The 11,645-nt window shown below is 43.8% G+C and overlaps 1 protein-coding gene across 2 annotated transcripts in view; it reads left to right on the forward strand.

The window, feature by feature from the left end:
* Positions 1 to 11,321, forward strand: part of nub (nubbin) — a 45,167-nt gene extending 33,846 nt beyond the window's left edge. Inside the window, exons 1-4 of one of the 2 annotated variants that reach the window (XM_017080370.4) lie at positions 1,161 to 1,905; positions 6,175 to 6,219; positions 8,621 to 10,378; positions 10,608 to 11,318. In XM_017080370.4, coding sequence (XP_016935859.2) covers positions 1,776 to 1,905; positions 6,175 to 6,219; positions 8,621 to 10,263 — 1,818 coding nt within the window. In that variant the 5' untranslated portion in view covers positions 1,161 to 1,775 and the 3' untranslated portion in view covers positions 10,264 to 10,378; positions 10,608 to 11,318. Of the gene's footprint in view, positions 1 to 1,160; positions 1,906 to 6,174; positions 6,220 to 8,620; positions 10,379 to 10,607 lie in introns of those variants that run through there. The other variant, XM_017080369.4, reaches the window with a different exon arrangement.
* Positions 11,322 to 11,645: the final 324 nt, after the last annotated feature.

The raw sequence follows: 11,645 nt of genomic DNA on the forward strand, positions 1-11,645 counted from the left end.
GGCACTGCATTTATTATATTTTTATTGCAATTAATTTGTTTTATTTATTTAATTGATTAAACAAAATGAAACCAAATATTGTGTTTCGTGCTGTACGAAAAGTATTTAATCACACTGTTTAATTATTTGTTAGGTTAACGACTAACAACTAAATGATTTTAATTTGTATTTGTAAGGGTTAAAATTTAATTTATTCTGTAACTTTGTTTCATAACGATTCTTTCATATTTTTGACCATAAATGTCGTTTCATATCGAAGTAGAAAAACCAAAACAAATCTTAAAAAATAATAAAAACGGGAAAAGAGAAAATTTGGCAAGACCGAGAATCAAACGCAAAGAAAGCCAAGGGAAAAGAAAATGCTGCCAAGTGGGTGGCAAGCTCAAAAAAGGAGATGCCAACTTTCGGGGGAAAATGGGTGGGTGGATGGGGGTCTTTTTTTTTTGGGAGTAGGGGCTCCGCACATGTGTGCATACATGAATGGCAAATAAAATTGCGAAAGCGGAGAGGAAACGGGAGCCAGAACAAAGAGCGAAATCAGAAGACGACAATGCTGCAAATATAAAGTGAGTTTTTTGTGGAAAGGGGAGGGGGTTCTGCTGCAGTCGACGTCGACGCAGCTTTAAAATATTTTTACATAGCTCACAAGCACACACACACCAGCAGCATTTTTGACTCGCCAATCATAAAATAATATGCATACACACATACGGCTCCAAAGAGCGGGGGGCCGAATAAAAAATCCATTGCCATTTGAAAGCCAAATTTAAATTTTAAGCCACGCCTCAAACAAGCGCACGCATCTCACACACACATCTACTTCAGCGCGCACACACACACGCCCAACAATGGAGCCCACGAGCGAACCACAAACGAGGTAGCCCCCCACTCACACACGCTCACACTACATTTTAAAGCGCATAAAATGTGTGTGTTAGTTTACAATTCACTCGCATTCGAGAGAGCGCGAGAACTTCTCCTCTCCACTCCAATTGGATTCTGAATGTGTGTGGGTGTGGAACGCATTTCTAATGCCAGCGAGAGAGACAGAGAGAGAGAGGGAGAGAGCGAGTGCGATGAAGAGCTTTATTTGGGGCTCGCTCTCTCTATCTCTCTCTCCTCTGCCTGCGATTCTGCCTTTTGCCCCAAGTTCCAATTCAACTGCAGTCGACTCGCAAAAGTGGAACCAGTTAAACGTGTGGAGCGCTGTATCGCATTTTTTATCACGTATACGCCACCATTTCCCCAGTCGGTTTTTTACCCCCGTGTTTATATATGTGTGTGCGTGTGTGTGGGTTAAAAAAAGGACAAATCAACCCTTAGCGCTTTTTTAGGGGTGCAACAAACACAGCAGTTTCCAACTCAAAATCCCAAACGCCGGCAAAGAGAGTGCGATAGACAGGGAGAGGGAGAGGAAGAGCGCTCGCAGAGAGAGCGAGAAAGAGAGAGCACACGGAGACAGAGACCGAGCCATCATCATCATCATATCATCATCATCAGAACGGAACCCAAACATTCGGGCCTAGAGCGATTATCCGTTAGTTCGCAGAGCTATCCTGCCGCTGCGACCGCTTCTCTGTTGTCAGTTTCACACGAGACACGAACGCGTCCACACGAAAGCGGCGCTTCCAGAAAAACACAAAAACACACAACAAACAAATAGCCAAATAACAAACAATCAGACCTGAACCAGTGCTAAAGTGACATTAGAGTGCCTATTGAACATCGAACATATCGCATATAAACATTTGCATCTGCACCGCTGAGTTGTGAAAATGGTTATGTCGGAGCTACGTTGGCACACCGCTAGTCCCGAGGATAATAACAACTCCTTGAAGCGCGACTTGCTCAAATCCACACCGACCAGCGCCCGCGAGGCCGCCGTTCACATAATGCAGAATCGATGTAAGTTTATGTCGTCTAAAGAAAACCAATCCATAACCAAAGTTTTCTTATAATTTGTGTTCAGAATATCAATTAATCCAACATTTCATTTAACTCTTTTTGTGATACATAACGCTTTCAAAGCTTATAATCTTGTAATTCACTTTTTGGAGTTAATGGTTCGTGTTTAAATACATTTATAAACGTTTTCAAATGCCATATTTTATTAATAACGTTGATATATATTGTACACCCATCTAGACTTTTGAGTTGTCCCTTAAACTTTTATATACAATAAACTATTGTGTTTGTTCCCCAACAATTTGGCATTTAATAGCTTGAAAGCTTAGATTCTTAATATTTTATGTTAAGTTTCCAAGAATTTTAATTGTAATATGAATTTTGTTATGCCCGTTGTACTTCTAAATATATTCAATTACTTAATCTATTTAAGAGCTCTAACAAACACGTTTCTTCCAACAAGTAGACTGATATTGAGTTTTAAAAAAATTGTGACGAAACAGAAATTGGTCAAACCAAGATGAATATAATAATCATGTGATATGGCTTTAATTAAAAATGTAATCCTTGTCCTCGATAAGAACCTTCTTAAATTAAACCCCATGTGCGCCGATAAAACCCCAACTAATAACCACCCACTTCCGATTTCCCCAAGCCTGTGCAAAGTCCTCCATTCACCACTGCATTACTAAGCCAGACCTCGTGAAAATTACCATGACTGCCAAGTCAGGTGCTCTGCACATACTAAAATCCCAATACTCAGTGCCCAACACCTAGAACAAAGAAAACTGCAATCTGCTTATTGAAAACAAACACCGGCACAGGTGTCTCCGCCATAAATATTAACTCCCAGCGACCCACTTAAAGACGGGTCTCAAAAACCCCGGCGGTGCCAGGCTACAGAACTACAAAACTAGCGAATGAGTATTACAAAGCCGGACCATAAAAATATTTATTAAAGACGCATTTCTTGCACAACCAGCCCACAAATATGACCATGTAAATAGGCACGGCGATGGCAAGGGGTTCCGATACTGGTGGCGATGGGCACTCAATGGAACCGCTTGGCCGCTGTAAACAATACTTTTAATTTGTTACCTTATCAATTATCGTTTTCGAAGCGCTGCAAATGCGGGGCAATAAAAGAGCGCATTTCGATGACAAATATAGGAAAAAGAAAAGTCGTCGAATGTGGCTTACGGAATATGCGTAATAATTCCGATGAGCCATACTTGAGGTGCACCAAGTGGTACGGGCTCAAGGCGGGTACTTTGGAATGGGTTATGATTGATTATGTAAAACTGACGCATACAAGTCGCCAGATAGGCAGGTGACTATGGAACATTTTAATGAGATAGACTGGGGATTTTTTTACGCTAAACAAATTTCCACTACTTCGTTCAGGAGTACGTCGGTTCCCCCTTTTCGAGCACGTGACGCAAGTGGCTCCCCTAATCTAAAGAACTAACGATAGCTAATATATGTCTCATGATATTCCTATAGCAGTTTACTTACCTTGTACACTGCGATTTGCTTATCGCGACCGCTTATCGCCCAAACCAAAATCGAAGTAACGTTTTGCACACCTGCACAATCCTCAAAGATTCCAAGAAGTCCACCTCTCAAAGTAAACAAGTAACGTCATATTTGGGTGATTTTAATAAATTAATCGAGGCCCACAGAATATACTGGTTCGCCAATCAGTTTTAAATTAATATATATGGCCGATTACGGCCTCGGCAATTGACGACAATGTCCAACTTGAATAATAACATTATTTTTAGTCATTGTCCATGAGCTCATGCAGTCTTTTTCCTTTTTGTTTGTTGTTGCTCTACAATATCACCTTATCACCTATCTCCACTATAAAAGACGATCAAGAAAGAGGGCGTGTGTCAGCTGGCTCAACTTTTTATGGGTATTTCTTGGAACCATAGGGAAATAAATGAAGTATCGATTAAGATTTACAATTAGCAGGCGGAAATCGTTCGAAAATGCAGCGAATATTGTTTTGTAATGCAGGCTAAGTGATAAACAAATGCTGATGACTTTCAAAGGGAATCGGAACCTAAGACCCAGTTGAACTGTTTAAAAAAGATTACAAAGGCTAGTTGCATATTTAATTAGCATTTATTTTAATATTCTAAGACCACAATTGTTGGCTTATAAAGTTATCAGAAAGCCTTTAAAGTTTTATTTACAATGTATAAGATATGTAAACACTTTGTTAGACTTATAGCTAGAAAAATCCTAGGGGCACTGGTCCTTTGAACAAAAGGCTCTCCTTCATTATTTTCACTCCTTAACTAGCATTTATTTTAATATTCTTAGACCACTATTGTCTGGTTCTAAATTTATCAGAAGTTCTTTCAAGTTTTATTTACAATGTAGAAGATATATAAACATGTTGTACGACCTATAGCTGGAGAAATCCTAAGGACGCTGGTCCTTTGAACAAAAGGCTCTCCTTAATTGTTTGGCACTCTCTCGAATCCTCTAATCAAGCTTTCATTTCGCCGCACTTGAAGCTTTCTCTCTTTGTGATTTTGCTAGTTTTGTTTTGCTACGAATATGCAGGCAAGGACAGGAGGCCAAAGAGCACGCACATTATGTTTGCTTTCCCCTCATTCTATTATATTTTATTTTATTTATTTATGTTATTTTTTCGGCTACTTTTCGGGGGTTCCAGCAACCCAGGCCCGCCGAAGTGGAGGGGTCAAGAGTTCAAGACACGCAGCTTCCGCCGCCGCCAACGACGACGACGACGACTCAATCGATAGTCAGTCTCGGTCTGCGCACGTGATGACCATATAGCATACTTGGTCGGTTGGCGGACTGCCTGTGTGTTGGTTTAAGCCACCCCCAGCCAGCCAACTGTCGAGGTCATTGACTAATTGTGCGCGCCACACAGCCCAATGAATCCGACTCGTATCCCCCTTCGACCATCGCCATCGATATAAACATAAACCGCCACCCCCGCTGGCCGATTCTCTAAAATTTTATATATTTCCCAGCCGCCTCTTCGTGGGGGTGGCCTGTGTCCTGTGTCCTGTGGTTTTCGCAATTTCTCTGCCAAAAACTGTAAAATTCTCAAAAACCATTCAAATGCTGCTCATTTCACTCGTGCTGGACACGCGCGAGGGTGTTGAATTTCCCGGGCTCTCCACCTCCGAGTTACATAATTTATGTGGCATTTTAACGCCGGGTTTTTGTAAAATGTTCCTTTACCTAACCCGAACCGATATACATTCTGAATCGGCACATATGCCACATACACCACTTGAACTGGCAGCAGTTGTGCCGCTTAATTAGCGGGCCAAGGCGTGGCCAAAAGAGGCGACAGAAGTGTGCCAGAAGTGAGGGAAGACCGTGGTGGCGAAAGGGAAGAAATCCATTTCAGATAAACTGATTCACTGGGAACAGGATCCCAGGTAGAGAAATCGAAAGGAGGTCTCTAGATCTTTGATCTGATCTAGAAAAGAACCAAACAGAAATTTTAGGGGGCTTTATTAATGAAATCAAAAGTTAGTAATTTAAAATGTTAGAATAGATTACAATAGGGTCGGATACAGAATTTGGATGTATATACATATACTATTTAACCCAAATCTATATGCCCTATATGCCCCCGTGGATTCTCGCATGGTTTTCAATAATAAAATATAATAGCAGTATAACCAATACCATACATAATCAGAAAGATATAATCAACATCATCTATTGAGCAGAATATTATTTAGTAATTCAATACTACAGAATTTCAATCTGCTAATAGAAACCTGGAATTGACTTTTCCCCAAGTGTCATACAATAGCCAAATATAAGTGCACTCAAATTCTAATGCATTCTAGAGAGGTCACCGCTGCACTCGTAAATTAGCCAGCGAGACCAAACAAAATTCAATTTCTCCAGACATAAAAATGCAGCCAGCACAACAAATGCTGTCCGTTCGCAACTCGGAAATTCAAATCGTACGCGGACCAGGTGTTCCTTGAACTCCACTTCAGCTCCATTTCGACTGCCCCTCGAGGAAGGTCCATAAAAATATCCTTTTATAGGCAACGGTGTCGATGTCTGGACCGGCCATTTGGTCAGTCCTGGCTAGAATGTATATCGATATCGATTTTGTGTATCGTAAACTTGGGTGCTTGCTTCTAGGAAAATGTTGTATTTTCCGTTTTATGCTCGCGACGTGTGTTATTTTACTTTCAGCTTTAAGTGGTCTCAATTTAGCCAGTCTAAAATTCTTGTTTTCCCTTTTCTTTCCAGATATCAGTCGCCTGTCGCGTTCGCCGTCGCCACTTCAATCGAATGGTAAGTGTGTTTTTGTATTATCCCCATTTCAGAGCATCAGCTGTTGTCCGAAAACGATTTACGAGATTTGTCCACTTCATAGGGATATAGTATATGCATATGTAGATACTTCTGGTGTGGAACATCTGCTTGGGGCAGCAACATCAGGCGTTCTCGGTTTCACTAAATCACTCGCATGTTTTCGGTTCGACAAAAAGACAATAAACCGGAGGGAATATCAAAATATCAACCCTTGCCTGCGACAGCCACGCGCTAGGCGCTGGATATATAGGGTGTATATATCTGGTTCGGGTTAGGGTTGGTCTGTTTTCCTAGGGAGGATATCCCCTCGCACAATGGCCTGTCAAAACTTTTGTCACAACCCCTTCGGCTGTGATTTAACGGAGAATGGAAAGGGGCGATGGGCGTCTTTAAGTTGATTTTGATGTCTTATTAAATGGGTGTTTCGACTTAACAGCTTCTTAAGTAGTTTCTGAGGTGACAATTGGGTCTGTCAATTCCCCCTAATTGTTCCCTAAAGCGAGGAGCGAGGGAAACCATTGTGGATGGCGGTCCTTGGGTGCACTATAAATTTTTGATAGATTCATAAAACCTTCGATTATTATTCATAACTCGTTCCTCGGAGAAGGCTGCGTTCAATTTGCAATTCACACTTTTCAAATTTCATGGACTTCGTTAGTCACGGTCCGAACAAAAACCAACTTCAACCTTTTCTGGCCCCCTTTTTATTTTTTTTTACCACATTATTGACAGCATTTTGCTTGATTTGAATCCGAATGTGTGTGAGGGAGGCTGTCTGCTCGAATGTGGCTGTGTGTGCGGGACTGGACACAGTTGCTGTGATTTCTTTCACGAACATGAACATATATATTTACATATATTTTATGCAAAAATTATTCCGTTATGCCGGCCGCCGTATGTGGGAGCGCTTTTGGGGTAGCTCAATGTGCAGTCAAACTGACCATTTGGCTTTTTTTTATTGGTTGTGCTAAATGGAACAGGAGCGTGCTCAAAGGGGGTTTTGAATAATCAAGTTTGAGTTTATACCTATCTATACCTATCTATTTTCCAATCTTCTTGATCCTTCAAATATAATTCCTATTTTTCCAAAAATCTCTCTCGAAAGTACTATCCAATATCTATTTAAATGTATCTTCTGGTTAAATATAAGATGGCTACATAGAAAGGTTTCCCATGTTAGCAACCTAGATTTCATAGAACCCCTTCAAAAAGGAATCCTTCTCCGCCTATGCCGATAGCCATTCACACAACACATACAAATCGAATTTGCACATCATCTGAATACCAAATGGGCGCACGTAGCCCGTCCGAGGAGCAGAGAAAAAAATCGTTCCTGGCCAGGGTTCGGTCGCATATGTAAAAAGGATGACCATGTGGTCGGTGGGTCGCCCACTTGGGCGAATAAGTCATCAAATTCACGTACATCCAGCCACCAACGGGTCGGAGAAAGGGGATTGGAAGGGGGATTGGGGATTCGGGCATGGGGCACCAGGCATCAGGAGGCGAGCACAAGTCATAAAGTAGCCCAGGCAAACATATGCAAAAATTGCCTGCAGTGGACAGGATGTGGAAATTGGTTGGGGGAATGGGAATAGGAATGGGTTTGGGTTTGGGAATGTGAGGATGTGAGGATGTGGGGATGCGAGATTCGGGCTGTACAGACCAGGGGCCACTTCAAAGGGTTTAGCTCCTTTGATTGCCATTTATGAGGGAGGAAGTCAGGGCTTCTAGTTTGCAGTTTTAGCTCAAAAATGAACTCGTCTTGTATTTAAATATTATTGCAAATCAATTGGCCTCTGCCCAAACCCTCCCCTTCCCCTTTGCTGGGTAAATAAAATGCATACAAATAGCAAATTTATACAAATCGCTTGGCCAGGCATTTGAAATGCTAAAATGCCACTTAAAAGCAGCTAAAAGCGTCAGCCGAAATGAAAAGAAAACATGAGAATTCCATTTGATGTCAAGGTGGAACTATGTAAACTATGGACCGGGCTCGAAGGGGGTGAAAGGAGCTGAAGACGTTTTCGCATAATAAAACCACTGCGATGGGTGGGTGGTCACGTGAAAGGCTTTCACTCGAAACCGAAAGCCAACGGACTATGAAATTGAACGAAAATTATACAAAACGCTCGTGTGGCCTATGCTAAATTTATGCAAAAGGACATTCGAATGGGAAATGGTCAGGAGGCTTGGGGTCCTCATTTTGCATAGCATGAGAGGATGGGAAAATACATTTTCCATGGTATTTTGCCAGTTGGTTACGCCTCTTTCTTGATGGGAAAAGAGTTGTGGGTTTTCCGGGAGTATATTTCATCTATATGATATAGGGTTTTCCATCTATTTCACTTTCCTAACCCATAAACTCCTCTCTATTTTACAGCTTCCGATTGCGATGACAATAACTCGAGTGTCGGCACCTCGAGCGATCGCTGTCGATCTCCCCTGAGTCCCGCCTTGTCCTTGACCCACCAGCAGGCCAAACGCCAGCTGATGTCGCTGCAGCCCCACCCGGCGCACCACCACCACAATCCGCACCACTTGAACCACCTGAACCACCACCAGTTCAAGCAGGAGGAGGACTACGAGGACGCCAATGGCGGGGCCCTGAACTTGACCAGCGACAACAGTCGCCACAGCACTCAGTCGCCGGCGAACTCGGTGAAGTCGGCCAATGCCTCGCCTGCTCCGGTGATCTCCGTGCCCTCGCCAGTGGCGCCCATGATCTCCCCTGTTCTGGGGCCCTCGGGTGGGTCCAGCACACCCAACTCCATGGCAGCAGCAGCCGCAGCAGCCGCCGCCGTGGCCTCCTCGATGGGAAGTGGCATCTCGCCCCTGCTGGCCCTGCCGGGAATGTCCTCGCCACAGGCTCAGCTGGCTGCAGCCGGCCTGGGAATGAACAATCCTCTGCTGACCGGCTCCCTGTCGCCGCAGGACTTTGCCCAGTTCCAGCAGTTGCTGCAGCAGCGTCAGGTGGCCTTGACGCAGCAGTTCAACAGCTACATGGAGCTGCTGAGGAGTGGCTCCCTGGGACTGGCCCAGGATGACCCGGCACTGACCGCCCAGGTGGCAGCTGCCCAGTTCCTAATGCAGAGCCAACTGCAGGCCCTGGCCCAGGCCACCCAGCAGTTGCAGGCCCTGCAGAAGCAGCAGCAGAGGCAGCAGGAGGAGCCACTGCAGCTGAACCACAAGATGACTGCGCAGCAGCAGCCGCGCAGCTCCACACCGCACTCCACAAGGAGCCCCATTGCGATCCGCAGTCCGGCCAGCTCACCCCAGCAGCTGCACCACCAGCACCACCACCACCACCATCCCCTGCAGATCACTCCGCCCAGCTCGGCGGCCAGTCTGAAGCTGAGCGGCATGCTGACCCCCAGTACGCCCACCAGCGGCACCCAGATGACCCCGGGCACCACCACCCCGCAGCCCAAGACGGTGGCCAGTGCCGCGGCCGCCCGGGCAGCGGGTGAGCCCTCGCCGGAGGAGACCACCGACCTGGAGGAGCTGGAGCAGTTCGCCAAGACCTTCAAGCAGCGGCGGATCAAGCTGGGCTTCACCCAGGGCGACGTGGGCCTGGCCATGGGCAAGCTCTACGGCAACGACTTCTCGCAGACCACCATTTCGCGGTTCGAGGCCTTGAACCTGAGCTTCAAGAACATGTGCAAGCTGAAGCCGCTGCTCCAGAAGTGGCTGGACGACGCCGATCGCACCATTCAGGCCACCGGAGGCGTCTTCGATCCTGCGGCCCTGCAGGCCACCGTGAGCACCCCCGAGATCATCGGACGCCGCCGCAAGAAGCGCACCTCCATCGAGACCACCATTCGCGGGGCCCTGGAGAAGGCCTTCCTGGCCAACCAGAAACCCACTTCCGAGGAGATCACCCAGCTGGCCGACCGCCTGGGAATGGAGAAGGAGGTGGTGCGCGTGTGGTTCTGCAACCGCCGGCAGAAGGAGAAGCGCATCAACCCCTCGCTGGACAGTCCCACGGGCGCCGATGACGACGAGTCCTCCTATATGATGCACTAAGGGGTCAGGTCAAGGGTCACGGATCGGGAGCGGAATTGGGCCAAAGGGAGGTCACATTCGGGGACAAAGACAGTGCAATGTGCGGGAGAAATCTAAGGAAGCTTAGCAACAGCAGGTGTGTATTTGTCATTAAATAATAATATTCATTTTATATTTTAAGCAATATAAAACCCTTCAGGTTAATTTTCACTTTAAATTAATAAAAGTAAAACAGTATCTAGACAAAAAATGGTTCAAGGAACAAGTTCACACTTTAAAGTTGGCTTGAGTTTTAAGCTAGTTATTTTATATTTATTATTATAACCTTACTTATGAAATCTCTTCCCTTGCTTATTATCTTGCAGGTTCAAAGTCGCAAACGCAAACACATCAAATACTAGCATAATTCTGTACTACGGATAGGTATCGGCTCCTACACAAAATGGGGTTTGCTTATGTTAACTATTAATGCTATTTATTTTAATGGAACTCTGTTGAAAGGTCTATTCAAAATATTGCTGTCCAAGTGAACTCCTTAACATTTCCCAACGAAGTTCGCTTGATCACCAACATTTTAAGATCATAAGGAATTGGTATTTCTTGCTCCGAGGAGCAAATAAATTCCATTTCCTTATGCGTTTATGTGACGTTTGTGTATTACTAATATTTAAGTACAGTCTCTGCACAATTTTTAAAGTCATCATAATGAATTCCTAGCGAATTATTATAAAGTTAAACACTATCCACATCAAAACAGTAGACTAGTTTTTAAGCATATTTATTTTTCGCGTGAATACTGTGATAATCAATTTGAATGATTTTAATTTTAATTAAAACAAAAAGAAAACAAAGGAAAACAATATAAACATAAATTAGCTGTACTTTGTATGTTATGGGCAAGTAAACTAACACAAAAAACATTAATTTAAATCCAACGTATTTATGTGTAAAAACCAATTGAATTTATGAAAATGAAACAAGAAAACATTTACAATTGTAAAGCATGACAAACACTAGAATTTTTAAATGTATAACTAAAAAGCAAAAAGAAAAACTCACAATGAAATAAAAATAATTATCATACAAAACAATAACATAAATCTTTTATTAGCGGAATCCACTTTTCTAAGTTTCAGGCTGCGTATTTCTTTTCCGTTGCACAAAAAACAGAAATATCTCAAAGATATCAATCACAAGGGAAGGAATTTGTTTCTGAAATTAGCTCAGCGGCGCATATGAAAGGGCATCGCTAAGAATCGCAAATGTCTGAGACGGGCAAAAGGCGATCTGAAATTTTAATAAATAACAACATGCAAAACTGAAATTAATTCATGGAATTCAACTGAGGGAACGCGTGCAGAGCTAATAAGAACCAGACACCCGCAGTACGGCAACTGGACCGA

The sequence above is a fragment of the Drosophila suzukii genome, chromosome 2L, assembly GCF_043229965.1.
Source record: "Drosophila suzukii chromosome 2L, CBGP_Dsuzu_IsoJpt1.0, whole genome shotgun sequence".
Lineage (NCBI taxonomy): Eukaryota > Metazoa > Arthropoda > Insecta > Diptera > Drosophilidae > Drosophila > Drosophila suzukii.